The sequence below is a fragment of the Lytechinus variegatus genome, chromosome 1, assembly GCF_018143015.1.
Source record: "Lytechinus variegatus isolate NC3 chromosome 1, Lvar_3.0, whole genome shotgun sequence".
Lineage (NCBI taxonomy): Eukaryota > Metazoa > Echinodermata > Echinoidea > Temnopleuroida > Toxopneustidae > Lytechinus > Lytechinus variegatus.
Window position 1 is genome coordinate 39037972 of NC_054740.1, and position 26996 is coordinate 39064967.

Below are 26996 nucleotides of genomic sequence, written 5' to 3' on the forward strand. Positions count from 1 at the left end.
CTTCACCGGATATTCTGTGTTTATAAATTTCAAGTATTATTATTATTATTATTATCATATGTTGATCTACAATTATATATTTTCTTTATGTAAGATGGGAAAAGAAAAGACCCAAATCCATTCCAATTCTAAACCAAGTCCAATCCAAGGCCAGTGCAGGTCCAGTCCAAGTCCTATCCAGGTCCAATCCAAGTGGCTCCCCATAAAGAAGGGGATTGTCTTTAAATTACCTCTTTTTGTTTTAAAGCTTTCATAACATGGGGGGTGTTTCACAAAGATTTAAGTATGACTTAGAGTCACACTTAAATACTGAGTTGCATACTATATGAAAGGAATGACTGCATTGGTCAGATTGTGTCATGGGGACGCGCACTACTGCGTATTTATCAATAAGATCGCGCGTTGCATATCAAGTACGCGTCAGAATTTAAGTGCGACTTTGAGAAACACCCCCCAGATGCTAAAATATGATAAGGATAGCTTTGCTTCCCATAGACCATCTCACCCTAATATCCGCACATCCACAGACCCATTGTTTGCTTGCACTTCCAAAGATGTTTCATCTGTACATGAGAAGTGTTGATGATGGTGATGAAAGTGGAATTGGTGAGGAACTGCAGTAAAATCTTGTTCAGAATGCAAAGTCTTCAATCATCTCAAGAAAGCAAATGGGTCAATATTATTGCTCATTGAAATGTATAAAGCTCTTGTGATTTGTACCAATCATCACTCTAAAAGTTTGTGAGCTTGAGATACCCACACCAAACTTGAAAGCATGATTTCTTAATCCCTCGGGGTTGATGTTGGTAAAATTGAATGCAGATCTTCAGCAGGGGTAGCAGATGACATACATCTTTTTTTTATTTTAGGTCAATCTCTACACCAGCCTCATGTCATGTATGTCATTAGGCTGGTGTTGTGTTGCATCACAATCAGATTTCATGTTGCTACCACACCAACACCAGATTTTTACTGGAAAATAAATAACCCATTGTCCATGTAAAATTGCCCTTCCACATTATTCCATGTACTTCATGTTCAGTTTGTGTCTTTGGCCCGTATTCTGAAGTCGGGTTTAACTTAAACTCGGGTTTAAAGTTGTGGTTTAAGTATGGGAAGCCAAACGTATCAACATTTTAAGTTTTATGCTTCTTATGTTTACTGTGCTCTTTCCTGATTCATCGATGGTGAAGATAATCATCTATTTATACTTCCTAGACAATTATGAATGATTTGAGAGCCGAATGAGCTGAAGTATGATATCTCTACTGTTAATGATTTATGTGACAATTGGCTTTCCATACTTAAACCACAACTTTAAACCTGAGTTTAAGTTAAACCCGACCTCAGAATACGGGCCAAAGACCCAAACTCAACATGAAGTACATGGAATAATACAGGCCTTTGACTTCTTTTTCAGAGAGTTATGGCTTTCTGAAAGGGGTACTAGATGAGCTGAGCTATGTCGAACGGTCATCACTCATTCAGGATTGGTCTACAAACGGTCAGGTCTACCTGGATTTCATCAATATTAATGAGGTAAAGCTATGGTCTCACTTGGATTGAAGCATCCAGTTATGGTATTTAATAATACCTATCATTGAGGGCATTAGTGAGAATTACATGCACGAGGTAGCATTGGAACAGTTCTAATATACTCGAGTCGTAGAAGAGTGCTTTTTGACTGTTTTAAAGGTTATAAATTGTGTGTAATGTTTGTAATGCCTGGGCGAAATAATGTGTATTTTATATGTTTTATGTGGACATTTTATGTCAAATTGACCCCCCCTGTTAGGTTGGGGTTAAGCCCAATTTATAGGATAAGCAGAATATGATTATTATCATTGTCATTGTAAATTTCATCATTGTCATTATTATCATTATGATCATCATTATTATCATTATGATCATCATTATTATCATTGTTATTATTCTGATTAATATTTAAACATTTTGATTTCATTACCTTTTCTGCAGCGACTGGTCGAGCTCGGTAGACGAGAGCCGACGACCTTTGAGGTTGAGAAGCTTCACCCTGACATAGCATCACTCTGCCTTCGTGTGGGCGGGGTCTACTGTCAGACGGTCAAGGATAGGGTGTGCCGTTCAGAGATGGCCAAACGAACGGCAAACATGATGAAAGCCGTCCTTACTCTACAGGTAATACACTGCTCTGTTCCAGCTGCACGGAAACATAAGCGCTAACAGAGCACTTACAGTAGGCCTAGCTGCATCTTTTGGTTTGTGATATCAAACGTTGATCCAAGATATAAATAGCCAGTTTGTGACATTAGGCATGAGCTGCAACGTTTCTCGTTGTGATGGCCTCTGTTGGTTTATGGTTAGTGCTAACAACATTTCTGTGTGGCCATTAACAATGGTTTAGGCATTGCCCCTACACAAATATGAAAAATTACATTTGATGTACTAGTATGTTTATTTGTTTATTTTAATCTGATGTGCAACAAAATGTCATGAAATGTTTGCCTCAAATTAGTAATTGTGCCTTAGACAGTGATGGTTTGAATATTATGTTTGTCTAAGATGTATTGTATTATTATCTGAGATTTCTTTTAAAATAAAGAAACTTGTGGAAAGGGGAAGGGGGTGTACACTACTCTACTTTGCAATATTGTAATGTTGTGCAAATAACAAGAGAAAAACAATAACCTCATTTTTCAGTATTTATCACTATATGTGATGCATTCCTTTCATGGTATGTTTGTAAAATTCATAATGTAATCAAAGGGATAAAATTGGAATGAGCATACAAAAAGGCTCATTATTTCATGGAATAGCCCTTGGGTTTGGGGAGGGGGGGGTATCATGAAGGAAATGCATCTAGAGAGGTTTTTTCTCATTCTAAATGAATTTTCAACATACATCTCAATGCTTCTTTTGAAATAGAGTAAATAGAAGTACTTTACCAATATGGCCTTTTCTTTGTTTGTACTTTGCAGCAAGAGAGTCTCGCTAATGCTGCGGGATCTTCACCGACCAGGCAACCTAATCCTCTCATTCCATCGCGTCTTCTGGCTCCTCATGTCACCAAGCTCCCTCTTCCGGAAGATTACAGTCTCCAGGAGCTACGCCAGCTTACCAGAAGCTACACGCAGGAGCTCACTGCATAGACTTTTACCAATGATCACTGAAGCAGTCAAACATCACAAAAAAAGCTTATGAGTAGCTAAATGCAGGAGCTCACTGCATAGACTTTGAACAGTCAAACATCACAAAAAAGCTTACGAGGAGCTATACGCAGGAGCTCACCGCATAGACTTTACCAATGACCATTGAAACACTCAAACATCACATAAAGCTTTCTAGGAGCTATATGCAGGAGCTCACTGCATAGACTTTACCGATGACCATTGAAACACTCAAACATCACATAAAGCTTTCTAGGAGCTATATGCAGGAGCTCACTGCATAGACTTTACCGATGACCATTGAAACAGTCAAACACAACATGAAGCTTTCAAGCAGCTATACGCAGGAGCTCACCGCATAGACTTTACTAAAGACCATTGAAACATTCAAACACCACATGAAGCTTTGGAGGAGCTATACGCAGGAGCTCACCGCATAGACTTTACCAATGACCATTGAAACAGGATTGTATTCTTTGAGAGCTTCTTGAGCTTTGGGGAAGCTATATGCAGGAATTTCCTGCATGATCTCACAGACTTCACCAACAATATCAAAATCTTCTGTCAGGATACCTCCATAAAATACCAAGGTCCTTCTCCATGAAAATTTCCTTTTTCTAAAACACAGATAGACAATCATCTGATATTAGAGTTGCACCACCACATTCCTATTCGCTCATTGTGTCTCTCCATGGTCCATGTGCCCCCTTAAGTCTACCAGGATCTTTATGTGTCTCCCATGATCTCTGAGGCTCCCTGTCTATCTCTGGTGCTCTGTGATTCCTTGTGTCTTCATGTGTCTCACAGTTTCTCTTTTGAGTAAGATGGCGCCATGAATATTTCCATGAAACATTCTAGCTTTCCTTAGTATATATTGCAGAGATGCATGGAAAAGCTTTGACTGGAAAATTATCTTTCTGACATAACCTCATTAAAAAAAAGGTATTTTGTGAATGATGTCCATTCCTGCAAAGATGAATGTGAATGAGAGTCTATTATTATACCTATTTAGGCACCATTTTATACTTCTAATGTACATTGTAAACTCATCCAAATAAACATTGGTGATTATATTTTGCATATTGAGGGATATTCTACCAAATCTACCTTGTTTAGAGTATATTCTGTACATGTTGTAAATATGAAATGCACGCTTCGACTCTAAGGAGATAAAATGTAATTTAAATTACATGAAATTTACCAGTTCCGTGTAAAATAATGATTTTTTTTTGTATGCTACAGACTGTCAAGATGAGATCTTTGCTATGGATATATTCAATAAATTTCAAGAGACTTTCGGGCTTGAATTACCTGATGAGGTTGATTTTAACCTTGATTAAAATGCTTCCCATTTTATTAAAGTGTATGTGCAAGTGAATGTGATCCTAGAATGATTTTTCTTCTATTGCATGCATGGCCAGTTTGTGCTTACTATTAGTACTCTTACAGTAAGTACTCATACTCTCTTTATTGTAAAGCGCATAGAGAAACTTTGGTTATTATGCGCTATATAAGTGATGTATTATCTTCATTACACAGATTCAAAACTTAACTACGATTCAAGATTACATTGTGAATATTCTTTTTATGTACTACAATCTAGTAGAAATTTCTTAGCTTCTGGATAATGTACTTGTCATGCTGGGGTATAATTTCATATTTTCTTTATAGATGGAATGATACTGGTATTTACCAAAATCATCAAGTATTTACTTGTGGGTTTTAAAACTCATATTTTTCTGGTCTATGTAATTGTGATGGAAAGGATGCTCATTAATTTAAACCAGTGTCAGATAATGCTTTTGGAATCGTTTATATTATATTGTTTATTTGTACTGGAAAATGCTCACTAGTGAATTAATTAAAAGTGCACCATTTACCTAAAAGTATGTTGCTCCGTGTGTAAGAGGTTCTGGATGACTCTTTCACAAAGCTTGGCACAGTAACAAATTTGCAATATAACAGTTTAAAGCTACTGAAATCCATGAATTTGATTGGCCGATAGTTCACTTGTGATAAGAATTGTGCATTTGTTATTATTATACCAAGTCTTTGTGAAAGGGGGGAGCCTTGCTATCATGCTGCATTCATAACTCAGACTGCAAAATATGACCAAAAAAGAAATATTGCAAAATACTTATAATCTCCCAAATCATGAAAGTACCGTTTGTAATCTAATTATGCGTGCAAGACGAGGGTTGCACGAGTTAATTTACATCGTTTCAATATTTTGACACTATAGAATTCGGTTTTCCAACCTTTTTTAATCATTGCAGCATAATTATTTTAATACGGTATCTTTGCACAGGGGGATTGTTAAACTTCAAATTTTGTCATGAATTCGTTTTAATTGATAAGAAAATGACAAGACATTGCTCCTATTTGAATTGTTAAACTTTCATAAATATCCAAGTTGTAACATGCATATCTGGTATGAACATAATCAAGCCAGTCATAAATTTGGTCTCTTGAGCCCCCTAACACAAAGTTTCGCGATTGATTATAAGGCTGCTTTTTACAAATGATAATACAAAATTATCAATGTCATCAATCGTAGAAACCAGCCTTACGATCAATTGCTAAGCTTTATGTTACAGGACCCTGGGCACTGTAACATGAAGCTCAGAACAAAGATTGATTGCATTGACCTTAATGAACAGTCATTGTGAACAATCAATTGTATGATCAATCGCTAAACTTTGTGTCACAGTACCCTGTTGGTTTGTAATTTAATTTTGAAACAGACCATGGTATGTATCACTAGTACTGTTCCCGTAAAGGATAACTAAATCAGTTTTTAAGATTTTTTTTCTATTTGAATCAAGATGCTGATGTATTTAATGAATGTCGAATTCTGTTATGTAGAAATAATGTTTTGTGCAGATGATTTGTGAAGTCATGAAAGTCATGGAAAAATAAATGTTGTAAGAATGTATTTGTTTGGTATCTACATGTATTTATTTAAATGTTTCAATCAAAAGGTGAGAATTGTGATGAAACAGAAGATGGTGATGAAAACTATTATGGTTTTGTACAATTATTACGTTGCAAAGCCGACACTGATGCTGATATCAGTAATAATTATGGTGGTGGTGATGATGATGATTAGGCTGATGATTCATATCTTAATAATACCATCAAATTATACACACCCTCTTGTAATCTTCGTTCAATCACTGACACATGCAGACTTTGCATTCCCTTGTCAAAACTCTCCTCTGCCGAAAAACGGTTTGCTGTAGCAGCTGTCAAAGACTTGGAATGCTATCCCTCTTTCAATAAGCAATGCTTCCATTGTTCTTGGCTTCAAATCTTCCCTTAAGACATACTTTTTTCCTCAATTGATTTTCCCTTTTTATCTTGAACATTATTGCAAATGTTAAATTGTTATTCCTACATTGTACGTGGTATGGTACTTTTTGTTTTTAGCGCCTAAATACCCATTATTATTATTGTTATTACGATGATAAAATGATGATGATGGTGGTGGTGATGACGATCATGATGGCAATAGTGATAATTACAATAATAATATACAAATATACTTTGCCTTGAGAGTTTCTGGTTAAAACTATGGGCAAGACATGACTCCAGAATAGTAGTACTACTGGAGGCACCGAGGCCCATAGTTTTAACCAGAAACTCAAAATTATGGCAGAGTATATTTGTTTTATATTTTGGATCAAAAATTTTAAACAAAAGGAAAAAAAACCCAGAATAATTGCTTACCTTTTATCCTCTCTTGTCACTCTGATGGTCTTGTGCTCTTTTCTTATATAATATCAAATTTTTATGAAATCCAAGTTTTAATTGTCGATGAAAATGTCTGAAAAATTCGAAACATAAACGTAGTCGCGACGTCGCGAGGGTCGCCCATGGTAAGCACTCGAGCTGTCGTATATACCCCGCTGAATGTTGGTGATATTGATATCACGCGAATCAGACGTATGGCGCCCTGACGTCATTTCTCCAAATAGTTTTACTATTTCGGGAAATGATGTCACAAAAATGATGTAATTTTCCCTAATAGTATGCCTAGCTGCCAACATTCCAAAATAGTTGAAAATACACATAATTACGTGAAGCTCTTTTAGCCAATGACCGGAGGATAAATTTTCGATCCAAAATATAATAAATATAGGATTTTTATAGCGCATGCATCCACCTTGCTAGGTGCTCAAGGCGCTCCTATATTACCCCGGCTAAGCTAGTCTACCAATTCTGGTACGCACAGCTTTTTGAGGAATTATTTCCTGCCGGTAACCATTTACCTCACCTGGGTCGAGTGCAGCAGTGTGGATGAATTTCTTGCATAACATGGATATGATTCGAACCCACGACACACAAGAAGCATTAGAGGGGGAGGGGATATCACTCACACACCACCCAAGCTCATACCGGTATTTGTTTCATAAAAACTTCATCACACAATAATACAGACATCACACCAACGATTGGAAATATAATAAAATTGTTTTTATTTTACATACATGTACAAATTGATTCTTTGAAATTCATTCCTGGTTCAAAGATGTCAGTTTGTAAATTCTCCAAATAATGCAACCTCAAACACACACAAAATACATCAAAACAGGTTTGTTTGTTCAAACATACTATTGGTTAATAATAGTAATAATGAAGTATGAACCATAGTAATAACCAGTTCAGGCTATGGGACAAGGTAAGAAGTTTTTTTTGGCCATAATTATAAGAATAGCCACTTGCAAAGCACTCATATCCAACACAGACATTCACAGTGCCACAATGTGAGCGGTTAAGCAAAATAGCTGCCATTAACAAAATTGGGTATCATATAACACCTAGATAGATTATGGTAATTGATTGGACGTTTGATATCAATCATTCAGCCCATTTTACAATGACGTATCATTCATGAAACTTTGGATCCATTCATTGTGCAGTTTTGGATCCATATGATTTCGTCCATTGCACGCTCACTTAGAACACTGGCGCTACCTGCAAAATACTTGTGTTTGCAGTGTGCTGTGTTATGTTTGTTTTATATTCAATCCTATGTTTCTTGGGTATTATGATCTTTACTTTTTTCTTTAAAGACCCTGACCGGTGTAAAAACAATCATCTAAAGTAAGGTAATGATTCATAGAATACAAATATACAAAAAATATTTCATATATCTCCTTCTATTTCTTAAAAATATATAAAAATCAAAGAAACTTCTCCTCCAATGTACGCTTCGATTGAGCACCCCCACGTCGCCTGGAAATGATGACGTCATGTTGTGTCTGGAGGGTTGCGATTCCATAGGTTTGTGTACAAAAGCATTGGGTATTTTCTTCCATTTCCATGTTATGAATCCAATTTTTTTTTCGTTTTCAGATGAAATTGGCACTCGCAATTATTCACTATTCAAAAAGATGGAAACCTACAACTATTCACTACCTTTTTTGTGATTTCTTTGTTTGGCTCTTATTGGGCCTAAATTGCTATGTCAGGAAATGTTGTTATAATCTGAATGCAGATAGAATTGAGATCTGTGCCAAATAAGCAGGAAATAAAATATGGCAAAAAACTAGTTCAAAACTGTAGATTTCATAAATTCAAGCTTGTTGGAAAAAATATATGTAATATCCTTCTGTGATAGAAGTGAAGAAAATGAAATGTGTAATCTGGAAAGCAAACAAAGAACCCAGTTTTTCTGTGTACAAACCTATGGAATCACGACGCTTCTACACAACGTGACGTCACAGTCTCGAGGCAGGTGAAAAGCATAATAAAGCCTATTTTCTAAGCCGGGTTCGAAGCCCGCTATATTGGAATATTCTTAAGCAAAATACTCAGCTGGGAAGGGATGAAAATGAATAAAGCCTATATTGCTGTATTTAGTAGCTTATAAGCTTTTGATTGGTATATAATTTGTCAATTTCATTTTTTAGTCCGGTCTGGGTCTTTAAAACTTAGTTAATAATACCCAAGTAACTATTGATTAAGCTAATTTGCTCTAGATAACACCTAACCATGAGCAAACAGACTAATTTCTATTCTATCAAACACATGCAGAGAAGCAAAATATGTCTGTCTCTCGAACTTATTATTTTACACAAGGAATCTACATACATACAAATAATAAGAATTGACATTGCACACATTAATACATGTAAGTCCTTATCTATTTGGAAGCCCCCTACTTCCAAATAAAAACTTTGGAAAAGCAAAAACTAGTTATCTGAAATATCAAAACCACAACTTCCCTGTATTGCAGGGGGAAAAAAGACAATATAGAGATATTCTAAATAACTGTAAATGATTAATGACAATCATGTTTCAACCATCTTCCAGCCTATGAGCATAGACCTCTATGATGTTTCCCTAATGGGGCGTTGCAAGATACTTGCGATCAATCGCAAGTCTATTTTGGTTCCCGAAATCAAGCATATGCCATGCAATTAATTGCAAATTTGCGATTGATTGCTACTCAGCTCTTTGAAACAAGGAGTGTAATCTGATTTGCTAAAGTTAAAAGTGACCAATCAACTATAAAATTGCAACAGATTATTTGCGATTGATTGCAAATATTTTCTTGGAACACCCCCTAAGACACGGTACAAATTATAGGTCTCTCACATCATTCAGTACAAGGTTTTTGTGTGACCCGAGGGTGTGAAGCTTCTCGTACAGCCTAAATCAATGAAGAAGCCAATGAACCTATAGGCCTTTTTCAGAATGGCCCTACACTAAAGAAAGCTTAAGCTGTAAAAAAAAAACGACTTACACACGAAATAGATCATTGCTTTTGCATTTTCACAGTGTAAGAGGCATTCAGGTATGTTTGCATATTCAAGTACTGTAATCACATGTATAATACGAGTTCATCTACGCAATGGTAATGTATTAGGACCTACATGGCCTTAATTATTTCATGAGATCATAAATTATGAATGTGTACAGTCAAACCAACAGTGGTTCACAATTACGTGTTTAAAACAAAGTTCATCATTAATATTACTGTCTATTTATCTCTACTACTGCAATACCAAAAAAAAATGTGTTTATTATCACCATATTTTTCATGTCCTAGAAAATGAAAAGCAAAATCATGATCACACATCTTATCTGCATTGGTTTTGAAAACTCAAGGCATGCTCAGGGTACATGTGAAAGTGCAAGGAGAGATCCTAATAGTAATAATGCCTAATTAGCTACCGAATGAAACAGAGTAATAAAGTTAAGTATGACATGTGAAAGTGTAAGGAGAGATCCTAATAGTAATAATGCCTAATTAGCTACCGAATGAAACAGAGTAATAAAGTTAAGTAAACCTGGGCCTCATCTTACAAAGAGTTATGATTGATCTGATCAACCTCAAGAATATGGAAATCCATCAATGTCATAATTTTTTCTTTTGGAAATTTGCATGTCCTTTGAAAGCAAAGAGAAGCATACTGAATTGTCAAGAAAACAGTCAATGTATGAATAAACATCTGTATATCGAGAACATTTCGAACATGTCTTTTAGTTTTTAGACATTGCTGGCTTTCCATACGGCCGTGATCTGGCAAAACTACGTAAGTCATTTTTTGGCGTTTTTCAGTTTTTTTGTGTTTCTTATAATTTTGAATACGCTCTTTCATCTGTCAAAATTTCAAATTATAACTCCAATTATTTAGGGAGATTCGAAAACCCAGTTTTTGTAAAATTCTCAAAAAATCACTAAATTTAAAAGGCAGAGCTACGTAAGTCGACTTACAAAAGTAGTTTTTCAAGCTTTGACGAGAATTAAAAGGCAAAACTATGTAAGGCTACTTACGTAGTTTTGCCAGAACAATAGCCGCAAAAGAAGGTGATTTATCAGGCAAAACTACGTATCTCCCAAATTCTGCATTTTACCAATCAACTATAAAATTGCAACAGATTATTTGCGATTGATTGCAAATATTTTCTTGGAACACCCCCTAAGACACGGTACAAATTATAGGTCTCTCACATCATTCAGTACAAGGTTTTTGTGTGACCCGAGGGTGTGAAGCTTCTCGTACAGCCTAAATCAATGAAGAAGCCAATGAACCTATAGGCCTTTTTCAGAATGGCCCTACACTAAAGAAAGCTTAAGCTGTAAAAAAAAAAACGACTTACACACGAAATAGATCATTGCTTTTGCATTTTCACAGTGTAAGAGGCATTCAGGTATGTTTGCATATTCAAGTACTGTAATCACATGTATAATACGAGTTCATCTACGCAATGGTAATGTATTAGGACCTACATGGCCTTAATTATTTCATGAGATCATAAATTATGAATGTGTACAGTCAAACCAACAGTGGTTCACAATTACGTGTTTAAAACAAAGTTCATCATTAATATTACTGTCTATTTATCTCTACTACTGCAATACCAAAAAAATGTGTTTATTATCACCATATTTTTCATGTCCTAGAAAATGAAAAGCAAAATCATGATCACACATCTTATCTGCATTGGTTTTGAAAACTCAAGGCATGCTCAGGGTACATGTGAAAGTGCAAGGAGAGATCCTAATAGTAATAATGCCTAATTAGCTACCGAATGAAACAGAGTAATAAAGTTAAGTATGACATGTGAAAGTGTAAGGAGAGATCCTAATAGTAATAATGCCTAATTAGCTACCGAATGAAACAGAGTAATAAAGTTAAGTAAACCTGGGCCTCATCTTACAAAGAGTTATGATTGATCTGATCAACCTCAAGAATATGGAAATCCATCAATGTCATAATTTTTTCTTTTGGAAATTTGCATGTCCTTTGAAAGCAAAGAGAAGCATACTGAATTGTCAAGAAAACAGTCAATGTATGAATAAACATCTGTATATCGAGAACATTTCGAACATGTCTTTTAGTTTTTAGACATTGCTGGCTTTCCAAAAATGCGCGGCAAAGACACCTGATAGTTTTGCCTGATAATTTTGCAATGTTTAAGAGATACGTAGTTTTGCCTGATAAAACTTTGCCATGCGTAGGACATACGTAGTTTTGCCCGATAAACATGTGCCACGCGGCCGCGTACCTTGTGACATACGTAGTTTTGCCTGGTAAATATTTGCCACGCGGCCGCGTACCTTGTGACATACGTAGTTTTGCCTGATAAAAAGCTCGGAGTGTGTCATCGATTTTATCAGGCAAAAGTGCGTATGTTTTAAAAAAAGTGGAAAATTAGAAGATTAAATGAGTAAATCAACTAGATTTTGGTGCCAATAGCTTATATAACAGGGTTGGCGATTTTTTTGATTTTTTTAAAAAAAATCAAAAAAATCAGATTTATTTGATTTAAATCAGATTTTTTTTATTTAAATCAGATTTTTTTTATTTAAATCAGATTTTTTTTATTTTTTTTATTTTTTAAAAGTTCCTTCAAAAAAGGGTAATTATCCCCCCCCCTTACTCTTACAATGACATCAATATTGATGTTATACATTTCACCCCTAATATTGTTCTTAACCACATATTTTGTAATTAAAATCCAGTAAAAATGGACAATTAAAAATAAATTTGAGGAATCATGTATCTGAACTTAATTCTATCATACATAGGCCTATGAAGGAATATTCCATAGGGAATTCCCAGTGAGTAGAGAAAATTCCCCTCTGGGATTTTTCATTCAAATATTTAAAAAATCCAAGAGAAAAAATCCCTTATCAAAACTGCCAACAAACCCTTTGCCAGCTGTATATTGTAAGAGAAATAATTCAAATCAATGATTTTTTTTTCAATTAGTCACAGCTTTACAATAGTCAGAGAGACTACAACTGTATATGTTTAGGATCTTTTTAGTTTGATAAAAAGCTCTTCTCTTGCTATAGATATAGATACATGTACAAAACTCTCAGTTTTGGAGAACAGTATAAGAGATAACTTAGTCAAGGGGTGACTATACTACATTATGTTACTGTGATTTTTTACATTAATCTACAAGTTTTATTCCCATATTCTGTACAAAAAAATCTGTTTGATCCATGAAGTATGAACAAAAATCTACTTACTTTTAACTTAAAGGATAAAAAATTCTGCAAAACTGCTTAAATTACAACATATGTATTACAAAAAAAGGTATTTTATTTTAAATGAGACACAGCTAACAACTGCCAATGATTGTAACTGAAGAACCTGCATCTTAACATTTAAATGCAGTGTTAAATGTTTATTCTGAGTTTTGCAAGTTGTTGTTATAGAGCTCTTTCCATTATTACATGCATACAAAACTTCCATTATTTGTAGCACTGAACATAAAATGGGCTACAGTGACTTAAAAGGTTTATAAGAGAAAGCTTTTCTCAACAGTCAAATTATGACTGTACTACATTATGTTAATATGATTTTTATAATTACCAGTATGTTATTTAAAACATCAAATGTATGATAAGTAATAATACGAAATAAGAGGCATGTTAAATATGTTGATTACATGCAGGTATCATTTTTTATTTTACATGACAGAAGTAGTTATGTGTAGGCGAAGGATCAAAACTGGAAAACTGCCAACAAACCTTTTCTCATTGACTTTTATATATTATATATATTTTTTTTACAAACTGCTCTCTGAAAAGTCTTTGGATTATGTGAAAACTTTATGTTAAGAAAGAAATTGACTAATAATAACTGACAAAGAATGTAAAATTTCAGAAGAAAAACTCGACATAATTTACAAAAAATGAGTACCTATTGACAACATACATCTGTAGTTTTTAAGGAATTACCTGATTTTATTAATTTGATTTTAATTTGTTTTAAGTAGATATGAAGACTTTGTTGATCTTTTGTTGATATAAAGTTAATTCAAAGTTTTTCAGTTGATTTGAAGAATTAAAACTGCATTGAACAAATACTTTGTCCATGATTTGTACATTTTTCAATGGAAGTGATTTAAATCAATGATTTTTTAAAAAAAATCATGGTGATTTAAATCGCGATTTAAATCACGATTTAAATCAATGTGATTTAAATCTGCCAACCCTGTTATATAAGTTCCGCAGATCAAAGGAAAACAAAAAAAATCGATATACCATTTTCCACTATTCTAAGAAAAGCAAAAGAAGCAATGTAAAATATTCAAGCTCGAATATCTCGGAATGGAAAAAAAGGAGATACGTAGTTTTGCCAGATCACGGCTGCATAGTTGTGGTGTATTGGATCAATCTTAACTCTTCGTAAGACGGGGCCCTGGGTATGTGGACGGCCGATAAAGTATTAAGGAAAATCACATTGTTATGGTGAACTACACATAGACAATAACATACATTCAATGGGCATCACCTCACAAAAACATATCAAAGTGCAGTTTGCATATCATATACATGTACAAATTCCTATGCATACATCAACCAAATAAGTTCTCAAGTGTTTTTATTTAATTATCAGAACCCATATCATGGTGTACAATCAAAGGAAGACAGATTATCAATTTGAAAACTGTTTGTTTATTCTGTCATCTGTCAATAATAATAATATAATAATGATAATAATGATGATGATACAAGATACACGGGAAGACTTTCATAAAATAAATTTATCCATTCATTTTTTTTCTTCATTTTTTTTTACAGTGTAGCCCTATCAGTAATGAAATTATAAGTTACTAGTACATGAAGGTTCTCCTCTTTATTTCACTTTAAGAAACTCAGATAAAAAACAGGTTTCAAAACTTTTCTCTGATGCCAGCTAACAGCAGTAAAAAATTATCAATTCTCATTTGTAAAATGTCAGATATTGAATTACTAATTTTAAAAATTTGATCTAAAAAGTCGAAGTGTGCAAAAATATGCAATTTCAAGCAGTTGTCTTTATGATCATTGCACATACATATCTCAGAAGAGTAAAATGCTCCACAGTATTATTCATTTCATATTAATAAGGTATTTCCTCTCTACAGTGTGAAAAAAACATTTCCTCCATACTTTGAAAAAATCCCTTTGACTTTGTGTCTGGTTGAATAAAATAAAACTTTCTGCATTGGCTTGCATAAAAAAGAAAGAAAAACATTAAAAAAACCAAACATACAGAAACATATATATTATACATATATGTATAACATATATATATATGTATATATCATATATGTATAAGTATTGAGTAAATAAAAACTATATTGGCATTGAAAGCATTACCTTTGATCTTCAGCATATTTTGTTACTATGTATATATATATATATATATATTATATATATATATATAGAAGTAAAGACGAAGGTAGAGGGCGTTAAGGCGCATTACGAACATAAATAATATATATATATATTTATTCATATATATATATTTATTCATATATCAGGAAATTCAAATCAGATAAGTGGAAAAAGATGGCTCTTCGCATGTTAGGTTACATATAATACATACATGTAGCATACCATTATGGTTACATTTCATCTTAAACGGAAGATTCTTAAAGAGGTTTCGTCATCAAGATATCATTATCATCATTTCTTTAAACGAAGGAAAACAAAACACTTTAACATCTGCATTGGTTTTGAAAACTGGAGGCATGCTTGAGGGCATGTGAAAGTGTTGGGAAATATCAGAGTTAAGATTTTGCGACAGTGACATCAACCAACTCTCTTGATTTTATAGTAATTCTTTATGTCTAGAAATACAACTGTTCCATTTTGGGGTCAGGAAGTTTCTAGTTTTATTTCATCATATTGGTATAATATTTTTGTGTTTTCCATATTTTCATTGGCCTGTAATCCCACCATGCTATTAAAAAACATCTAGCTAGTCTCAGCTTCATTGTTTTGACATCTTTTAATGCATAATCATCAATAACCCCTGAGATGTAGGAGGGGGGGGGGGGGGGGGGACAACTTATATAAATGCAGCAAATCGGTTCTAAGATTCTCTCTGAGTTTAATCTTTGGTAGGAAAAAAAAATTATATTCACCAATAATGATTCTTTGCCTTTTCCATATTAAATATGATAATAACCCAAAAATCACAAGATAAATCTAAAATTCAAAGACAGTACTTGATATGAGCAATATGGTTAAATGCTCAATCATGGCCAAGCCAATACACAATACAACTACTACTGATTTGTTGCACAAGCACAAATCCAAATATACACTAAGTCAAAGTATAGATGACTTTTAATATTAACATTTACCATACATCTGCAATAATCATATGGACCTAAATGTACAAGATATAATGTACCGGTACCGTACCATAATAAAAAGAGAAAATTAAAAATTACACAAAATCATAAAGAAGATTTCTTTGGGGTCGAGAGCGATGGGGTATAGCACTATATTGCACTGACACATAAGAATAGAATTGTTAATGAACAAGCTTCAGTTGTCATTGGGCTAGAAAGTAAAACTTAACAGCTTTCTATAATTAAAGATGGGTAGAGTAGATCAATAAATTTAAACTCTTGCCTACTAGATCTAGATGTTTTCAGGAGGACTTGTACAGAGTTGATACGATTTATTTCAAACAGGATAATTGAATACCTTATTACAAGATCCCTTTTTGTATCTAAGTCCAATGGGTGCCAGCTTTCATGGGGAGTTGATAATGTTTTGCTGGTCCCATACTTTGTGCAAAGCATTTGAAATACCTGTAATAGAGACATCTTTGGGGGAAAGCAAACTCGGAGTCCCAAAGGGAAATTCTTCGGCCAAGCCTGCGTAGCCGCAGGCAATTGCAGGCCAGGGAAAAGCAAGATAATGACTTCACCATATGGCAATTTCCAGTGACATTACATAACGTCAGGTGAATCTTGGTCTACTCTGGATGATTCATATCCAAATGGTGTCAAATTCCCCTTAAAACACATACATGCTTTTCACACTGCAGTTACTTAACCCCATACTATCCATAACCCCGGACTATCCTTAACTCCATACTATTCTTTTTTTGGTTTCACACTGACTTTCTTAAATCCATACTATTTGCATAGCTGGGGTTAACGCCTTAACGCTGGACTATCACACAGCTCATGAATATTGATGACTTTGCCACACAGAACGTGACTAACATGCAATTTGGACTTCTGTGATTGGCTAAAGCTTAGCCCCATATTTCTTTTGCCCGGTTTCGTTTCACACTGCATCTCTTAGCACCGCAATTGTGGTGCTAGCAATATGCCAGCTAACCCTGCTTTTTTTGCAGGGCAAGATAGTACCGCACTTTTTACCATGCTAGCCCACTAAGCTAAAACGTTGTAAGCGAAGTGGGCTAAGCTTAACCCCAGGGTTAAGGAAAATATGTGCAGAATGAAAAGCATAATAGATTCATAGTTTTTCTACAATACCTTGGATGGAGACAAACGTACCTGCCCCGAATCCAATCAAACCAAATAAACAGATGAGGATGTTTTTTATTAACCTCATGATCGACGATGGTGTCCTGTAACTATGGAAACCAAACGTTAGTTCTTCTATAAGAGGAGGGAAGATGAGCGCGAGGGTGGAGCTGGCCACGGCTCCGACTAACGAGATGAACAGGGAGAGTTGTGGTATGGCAATGGCAAGGATCACTGGAAAGTAACAACAACACAATTCAATAAAACAACAATATAATAATAAAAATAATCATAATGTGACTTATTTAGATCTCACAAAAACAGTGTGTAAATCACTTACTAGGCTACAAAGGGTAGATAAGACAAATGAATCAATTAAAAACAAATTCATTAAGAACTTCTAACATCAATTTAAGCGTTCCATTACATGCACCAAGTTTAATATGATGTCGATACTGCATGACACTGTTGATTCTTGGAAACTGATCGACTATCAAACTGTAATCACATATCAATCACAGAGTTTATCATTCACAGCTATTACAAACCACATTAAACCCCCGAGATCTCACATTTAGTTTTACTGACCAATCCTTATTCATACCTGTGCTTGAAATTCAGCATTCATTCAAATATTTCTTGAATTTTTCCTATTTTCCCTGGCGATTTGTGTTATCGTGGATGCTTAGAAAAATTGGTCAACCCCAAAGTCTTTTGAGATAATGAATGTGGATGGTGCACAAACTTTGAAACACACAAATTAAAGATACCATTTACAGTATATGTTGGCACTCCTGAATAAAAGCTAATCATTTAAACAATCTAAATTGGCAATGCAAGAAAAAAAATCACTGTATAACTATCCAAATCGGCAACCATTCATTATAATTTTTAGCATCCCTCAGTGGACGGGTAATATTATAAAATATGATTGATATTGTAACCCATTATTGTCATTTGAGGAGCAAATGTTAATCAACCTTGATCATACAAAAGCTGTGTACCTCGAAGAAGAAAGTTAAAAATTGTTGCCAATTTGAGGAGCAAAATTTAATAAATCTTTGACTCCATGAAAACTGTGTACTTACTTGTGATAATGACGATCATTGTTCTGAAGGCATATTCAGCTATAGTGTGATACCTCTCCTGAGGAATTTTATTTCGTATAGGTGGCCAAACAAAGCTCAGTGGTACATAGAACTGTAGTCCATATGATATATAGATGGCACCGACAAATAACAGCTTGGTTGCAGTATATAAACTACATGTATTAGCAAAGGATGAAAAAAAAATGGGATTCAAGCATGAATTAGGGTTTATAAATGTCATATATTTTTTTTTCATATGCAGTGATGCTAAAAATGTCTGTTCGGCGAACCTGGACAAAACAAACACCACTGAACAGTGGCGGACCGTGACCTGGAGGAGACAAAGCATTAGAGGGGCACTGTTTTGTTTGTGAACAATACTGTGCCCTCCAATGCTTTGTCTCCTCCGGGTCACGGTCCGCCACTGCCACTGAATATAATATTTTACCACCTGACCACACAATTTAATATCTAACACATGGCAGAACTTGAACACTTGAAATATGTTCATTTGGCGGTGAATTCGCTAACTTTTAGCACCACCGTATACAGATACTTGGATTCCGTTGGAACTCATTTTGAAACTGTCGCCGCAGGTATTTATCTTTATGTTGAGAGATGTACAAAAAAAAATGAAAAACTGTACTCACCCATTATCTGGTAGATAAATTGTAACTGTGTCCTCTAGTTGGTCTCCAAAGCAAAGATAGCCAAAGGTCCCCGTTGAGATGTACAGGAATGCTACTACGATCATCCCAATTTGCAACACCTTGGGAAAGTCTTCTGGATGTTTGGTTTTGTTCTCTAAAGGCAATACCTAACACAAAGATAGGATACATAATTGTGTTCCTCTCATCATTCTATTTATATCAAAATTTGTTACCAAACATTACTACTGCCATGAATGCAAGTATAGTTCGTCTTTGCAAGGAGTTAGTTTTGAAACACTTTGCATTTGAAATCAATGGTGGTCGGAAGCAGTATTTTTCATGTGTAGTGGTCAGAAATCTGAGCCGGTTGGGCCCGACCACTGCCGTCCATTGTAGCTAGAACACGGATTCCATGACAAAAGGAAGCAACTCTTATGGTGCATCTTGGGCACTGTGCAGAGTGAATTTGGTGCAATTTTAATTATTATCAATATAACTACTGTTATTGTTGTCATCATCATGACCATCATCATCACCATCATCATCATCATGACCATCATCATCATCATCATTATCGTTGTCATCATCACCACCACCACCACCCCCACCATCACCATAATTATTTATTATGAGAAAAACAATTCAAAAATGTTTTCACTCACCACACCAATGCCTTCAAATGAGTACATGGCAGTGCCGAAGAAGAAAGCAATACCTTTGACATCGCCAACCAATGTCAGTTCACTTAGTTTGAAAGATGCTCCATTACCACTTCCAAAGTGTGTCAGCATATACTGCACAGAACATAAAAATATGAAACAAATATATCATAGAAAAAACATATATCATTAAAATGTAACATAATCATGAAAATTAGACAAAAGGGCTTGGTTCCATAAAAGATGGAAACAACTGCAAAATCTGGCATAACTGTATAAAGTCTATGGCACTCCATGTACAGTGAACAAAAAGATACAATCAATTGTTCATGTATATGTATTAGGCATATCTCTTATAATATCACCTTCCCTTTTTTTTACAAAAAAATTGTTTTCAACTTGTTTGTATAATTGCTTTCATACTTAATAGATTAACAATTAAATTGAATCAAATTGAAGTTTTGCATCAAACTTTTACACACGTTTCGCTCATTAATAAATGCACTTGGTACATCACATGAGGTATCAAGATAAAGAAGAAAAACTTAACGTAATGATGGCAGTGATGAAGTATCATGAATCTTTTCCTACACTGGAAGAAATGACTCAGGAACGTGGTTGGTGGGTTTTTTTTTTTTTTGGGGGGGGGATGCACTGTATTAAAACCATCAAAACTGAAAATGGAAACTCCATAAATGCTTTATACCTCAAATAAGATAGCTATTCCAACCAGCGAGAGCACATTGGCAATCGATGACAACGGAGCAAAGTCATCTAGATTTCTGATGTAGACTAACAGGATGACAAGAGGGGCTGCCATCAATATAAAAATCTTTTCACTGGGTACCGATTCAGGATAAAACTCTGCATATACCTGTTGGAAGATAGCACCAAATCTCATATTAAATAGACGATCATCTCTCCTTTATATACATGTAGGGTAACTACTTAAATGGGGGTATATCCGATTCCTTTGATACTGGACGTTCCTGAAGTGGTTTGTTTTCTAGTTAAGGTGCAATGCTTATCACATTATCAATACTTTTAAAATACATGTATACTTTTGAAATAAATAATATACATGTAAGTTTAGTCAAATTGTATGATAGTAGAAGAACTTTCCCTAAAGTTGCTAATTTGCATTTCAAAACAATGATTTTCTTGTTGGCATCATGTTGCCAATTTCGAGTGTGTAATGATTTGCTGCTTTGAATTACTTTCATCTCGGAATGACCGGTTACTGCACTAAATATTAAAGATTGTTTTTACCTACATGTAGGACCAATTATGAAAATAATACGTACTTGAGTACCATCTACATAACATTTCAAACTTAAAAACTAGTACATGTTAATCTTTTTGTAACAGCCAATTCTCTGAAAATTGACATTCAATTCAAACATCTATTGCCCTCTTGAGGTTTTTTTTTTTCATTTTTCCTTAAGAGAGCTCTTGCAGCAGTTTTCATACAAATTCAATATTGGATAACAATTATCAAGGAGCTACAGACAAAGATTGCATCCGGAAATTTTCAGGCTACACAATGCTTTCTAATAGGTTTTGTATCAAATAGAAAAAAAAACACAAAAGATATTTTATTATATATATACATATACCTTATGCATTCTAACATTCACAACAATTATCAAGTAAAACACATTTTCATTTCACATCCGTTACATCATACATGTAAATGTTTATGGGCATACACATTCATATAATCTAGTAATTAATTTGAATAAAAGTCATATCCACGTTTGGGGGGGGGGTACCAAAGCTAAAGCAAAGCTACAGGTAGGCTTGAAGATTTTTCAATACATTTTTTTCTTTCTAATCATACCAGTATTCCATATGTAATTGCTAACCTCGGGATAAGGAAAAGCCATCTCTAGTGAAATGCCCTTCAAAACATATCTGGTGATGGGTTATATAGATACTGGTATCTCCTATCGGATGGATAAGCCATACCAGTAGATTTAACCACAATGAAATAAAATACATGTTTCTTTCATTTATTCAAAGCACATAAAAGATAAGAGAATGGTAAAAATCTTTCAATTTAGGAAATCAACCTTAAATGGACAGCTGTAACCCCATCCATGCATTGCGAAGCGAATCCTATAAAATTGGTTGAATAATGAACATTTTGCTAGGGTACAGAATGGCATCAAAATTTATCTTCAGGTAGAAATACGTGTAGATAATATATGATTGATTATCTCAATGGTATACACATGTATGTGCCACCCCCCCCCCCTCCCTGCTCTTAAAATTGTTATTGGAAGTCAACATGCACTACTTGAAAGTCTGATATCTTTTTGAGGATCGATTGAAAATTACATGTATTTACCTGAACCGTCCTCCCCCCCCAAAAAAAAAAGTATTTTGAAAGTGAACATTCACTTTTTGAATTTTTGATATAACTGGTTTCAAGGGTTTCATACTCCGTTGGTCATGTAAAAGAGGATCTTACCGCATGTATATTATCAGCAATGAAAAGGAAGTATACACAACAGAATCCAAACTGTGTTATCACAAGGAATATATTCACCACTATTCTGTATAGGAAGAAAAAAAAAAACAAGGAATAGGAATGTCATGGTTGATCATAGAACCTTTATATCCGATAAAGTGTTACGCGCTATATTAGCAAGTTTAAAGAACAATATACTGAGACACTGCACATACATGGGCTGAGTCATTGCGTTTCCTATGACTTAGGGCCAGTTGCAGATAGAGTTGCAATTGCAACTCTAAAAATCATGCCCAACTTGATTTTCAACCAATCAACAGTGCGCATTTTGGACTTGCGATTGATTTCTTATTTGCGTTTACACACAACTCTTTCTGTAACGGACCCCAGTACATGTAACTGCCTGTGACTTTTAGCAGAGACCGTTGGACTGTAAAATGAAGAAATCCATGCATATTAGAAATTCAGTCTTACCAAAGACTATGAATATCAACCACTTTACAGGCCTATATTTCCTTATCTACAAGTACTTGCAGATCAATACCTCAGAACTTTTCAACGATACTGTACAGTTTTTCAAAACATCAAATCGATCAATTAGAGCTATGGATGTGCAGGCTTTCGAAATATCTTGATTGAATTTATCAGCCTGTTAGAAGTTTTGTTGGGCAAAACGAAGCCCATGAAATGAAAGAAATATCCCCCAAAATTCAGCAATTGCCCCATCAGAAAACAACCCCAAAGAAATAAAAATTAGTACCCTTTTAGTCCTTCTATAATCAGTAGCGGACCGTGACCCGGAGGAGACAAAGCATTGGAGGGGCACAGCATTGTTCACTTTACAATACAGTGCCCCTCCAATGCTTCGTCTCCTCGGGTCACAGTCCGCCACTGTAATATGTATGTACATGAATATCTTCATGTTTCATAGTAGATGAACTGAAAGTGGTTTAACCCCCCCCCCCTCCAGATTATTCCTATATCTACATGTACAGTATACCATTAACAATGAGTTCATTCAACCTCTTCTCTAGCTTCAATCCCTTTGTTGCCCTACTACTTATACAGTAACTTTCACAGAGTTTCCACAAGGTATCATCTTTCACAGTGAATAGGGGTCAAGTGTGCTGTTCTTACCCAGGTGTCAGCACAATAGGCCTATTATGACATAATCCAGATAAAAGATAGATGGCAGTTGTGGTAACGATCCCAAATGACTTTTTACACAATCTAATATAATGACCACCCAAGTGTCCGTTTGTATGAATAAAAAATATGTGCCAAAGGATTCTGGAAGAAATTGTGTAATTGCCGAGATATAAGCAAAATATTAAGCGCAGATTCGGTCACTTCCGTCGGGTTTTTATTCCAGCGATGATAATACACTGTCCCACGTGTGCCTATCTGTGTTGGCGATCTTCAGTGTGATCGTTTTTCAGCTTAGATTTTATTATTTCACAAATTTCAGTTTATGTAACTGTACCAGATCTAGATCCATGATGATATAGTAATACTTAACCTTGGTTTTACAGACTTTCTCACAAAATCAGTGTTTTACTGCAACCCTTCATTTCGCTTTAAACACGCAGGCTGTTAGTTATAGTCATTAAAAGGAAAGTAGTTGCAGAAACAATCATTTCATCAGAAAGTCTTTAAAATCAAGGTTAATTGTCATATCATCGATATAGATCTGGTTCATTGAAATAAATTGATCTATGTGAAATCATGAAATCGTAGCTTACAACCTTTAGTTCTGATGATCACTAACACAAAAAGGCATATCTGGGACAGTGTACTGACACTGCTTGGAAAAATACCCGACATTTGATGGAATTCCATGCTTATTTCACTTATTTCTCAGCCAGCAGTTACAAATTGTCTTCGAGAGTCCTTGGTCACATACATGTGGTCATTTTATTGGATTCAGTTCAAACTCATTTTGAGGTCATTACCACAACTGGTAGTTATCTATGAACACTGATAATGTTTTTTGGCTTCTTGTACTGTTTGCATGCTTGAGTGTCCACAGTATAGTTCCACTGCGTATGGAAATTTCCTGCATGCACTTCATGTACATGTTCAGTACCATACTGTGGGTGCTCGAGCAGGGGGACAGGGCATGTCATAAAGCACATACGAACTTATAGCCCCATCTCGAGTCCTCAACTACACATACCTGGCCAGTTTCCTGACCCATAATGCTAGTGTAGTCTAGTAATATGGACCCACTTGAATGATAACATGCTAATTAACTACTCAATACATTTATACAGCAATAATTACGTTACTAAGTAGCATAACAATTACTTTTTCTCTCAAAACATTTTAGTTTCTCTATACAAATACAATTATAGGTTAATTTATTATCTGTAGTATTAGTAGATATCTGAAAACATATATTTCAAGACAATATATTTATAACACACAGTCAATGAGAGACCACACACTTCATTCCCCCTTTAAACTCATTAGATGTATTAGGGGTGGGGTATTCTCATTAATGTGTTATTATCTCCATTACTGATGTAATGATGTCTGTCCTTTGGCACAACATTTATCTACATTTTCCACTCTGCACCCAGGTGTGTGGTAGAAGTAGGAAGTAATTCCTTGAATGCTTGAGTGCCTGATCAGCTGTGATAATAGCCTTTAGCTGAGGGGGCAGTTATTGTCTTTGCTGTTATGCTGAACGCAAGCGATACGTCTGATGTGGCAAAGACTACGAATTGTGGCTGCGAAGCATCCACCGCCTATAAACTCCCATCTGCCTACTAAATCAATATTCATGTTTATTCAAAATGGCAGATTTATTTTCATGAAAGCCATGATCGCGAAGATAATGATGACACAGAGGGATTGACTGGTAGATTGCGCTTTTCCATATCCTGTTGGTAAAGCAACAAATATATCCCTCCCGTCGTCAATAACAGTACGAATGAAAGATTCTTGAAGGTCTCAGAATTTTTCACTAGGAATGCCGAGTATATCAGCAGCATAATCCAAACTTTCTCGCAGAAGTTTCTTGTGTGCACTCCTACTTGCCATTTTGGATGAAGAAAGTGACGTCATTTCACTTGACTTATATATTAGATATGCAATACCTTTCTCTTTCCAACGTATTTCTGATTGGTCCGATTTATTTCTACTCATACATATGCATGAGAATTTTTCTTACGAAAAAGTGGCTTCATAACATTGTCGATGATAAAAAAAACAACATCCAAACAAGACGGGAGTATATAGGTGGTCCACAATTCGAAGTCTTTGCCACATCAGAAGTATCGTTTGCGTTCAGCATAACAGCAAAGACAATAACTGCAGCCTCCGCCTAGATAATAGGCTACCGGAGCAATAGTATGCAGCCCTTTAAAGATAAATTCCAGTTTTGGTAACGAACTCAAAATGACTTCTTACAGAATCTGTTTGTATGAATAAAAAATATGTGCCAAAGGATTCTGGGAGAAATTGTGTAATTGCTGAGAAATAAGCAAAATAAGCGCGGATTTGGTCACTTCCGTCGGGTCTTTATTCCAGCAATAATAATACACTGTCCCACGTGTGCCTGTGTTGGTGATCTTCAGTGTGAACGTTTTTCAGCGTAGATTTCAAGATTTCACAATGTTCAGTTTATGTAACTGTACCAGATCTAGATCCTCGACGATATTCTGACAATTAAGTCTGGTTTTACAGACTTATTCATGAAATCAGTGTTTACTGCAACTACTGGCATTTCTCTTTAAGTGCGATATAAATGTTGCATATTATTACTATCATTATTGTTGCTGTTATTATTATCATTATCAATATTAATATTATCATTACTATTATCACCATGATGGCAAACAAGCGCCATATGATTTCGCCCTAGGTATGATTTTCTAAATAAAGATATCAAATAATACATCTGACAGTTTACATTACTCAGGATACCCCACCTAAAATATATGGGATCATACGCTGCATATGTGGATAATTCACTATTCATATATTGCCTGCTAAAATGATTAAATGAATATCTACATGTAAACAAAAGATTTTCATAATACAACTCACAAACCAACCTTCCTACTCTGGCTCTCTCTCTAATGCAACGTGGAATATGAGCTTCTTTAAGAGCCGTCTCTGCTACCTCTCCATAATCAAGAGAAACATGACATGTCCTAAAGAAAGAAGACCAAAAAAAAGAACAATAAAAGGAATCTCAACTTCCTTGAATATTCTTGGCAAAATATCAAAACACATCATAGAGACACTTATAATACGCAAAAGTATGTCCACTTTTATTAAGGGTGCTCAAAGTGCTTAAATATATATATATTCAACATCATGTATATAAACTAGTAACAACTTGACAAGGAAATACTTCAACATTGGAAAAGCACTTACATTATATACGTGTGTTCCAACATGCATGTACCTGGCCATCTTAACCATAAAGCTATTTGAGATGTATTGGGGAGGGGGGGGGGCATGATGGTCTCCCCCCCCTTGTGACCTTGGCCGCCATCGCGAGATCGCGTTGAAATTTGGCACGCCTATTCCTTACCACATAAACAACAAGCCGGTATTAAAAAAATTTTGAATGTAATTATTTATTGTGAATAAAATATGCTAATTTATTCGTGAAAATCATTATTTGCAAATTTAACACCCCATTTCCCTTCAAATTTTCTCTTTTTTCCCAATGCCATCTTTGTAAATCTAATTCAAAGGTTTCCACAAAGACT

General features: G+C 34.9%; 2 protein-coding genes across 11 annotated transcripts in view; one reads left to right on the forward strand and one right to left on the reverse strand.

Annotated features, from left to right (window-relative positions):
* LOC121413603 (nuclear pore complex protein Nup98-Nup96-like) overlaps positions 1–6084 on the forward strand; it is a 49872-nt gene extending 43788 nt beyond the window's left edge. For all 8 annotated transcript variants that reach the window (XM_041606492.1, XM_041606517.1, XM_041606526.1 and 5 more), the window contains 3 exons: positions 1421–1539; positions 1978–2160; positions 2961–6084. In XM_041606492.1, coding sequence (XP_041462426.1) covers positions 1421–1539; positions 1978–2160; positions 2961–3131 — 473 coding nt within the window. In that variant the 3' untranslated portion in view covers positions 3132–6084. The remainder of the gene's footprint in view (positions 1–1420; positions 1540–1977; positions 2161–2960) is intronic.
* A 9753-nt stretch (positions 6085–15837) lies between these two features.
* The window catches only part of LOC121413656 (proton-coupled amino acid transporter 1-like), a 33232-nt gene continuing 22073 nt past the window's right edge, over positions 15838–26996 (reverse strand). For all 3 annotated transcript variants that reach the window (XM_041606573.1, XM_041606578.1, XM_041606587.1), the window contains 7 exons: positions 26331–26429; positions 22270–22354; positions 20503–20670; positions 19800–19931; positions 19138–19304; positions 18488–18660; positions 15838–17633 (listed from right to left, as the gene is read on the reverse strand). In XM_041606573.1, coding sequence (XP_041462507.1) covers positions 17389–17633; positions 18488–18660; positions 19138–19304; positions 19800–19931; positions 20503–20670; positions 22270–22354; positions 26331–26429 — 1069 coding nt within the window. In that variant the 3' untranslated portion in view covers positions 15838–17388. The remainder of the gene's footprint in view (positions 17634–18487; positions 18661–19137; positions 19305–19799; positions 19932–20502; positions 20671–22269; positions 22355–26330; positions 26430–26996) is intronic.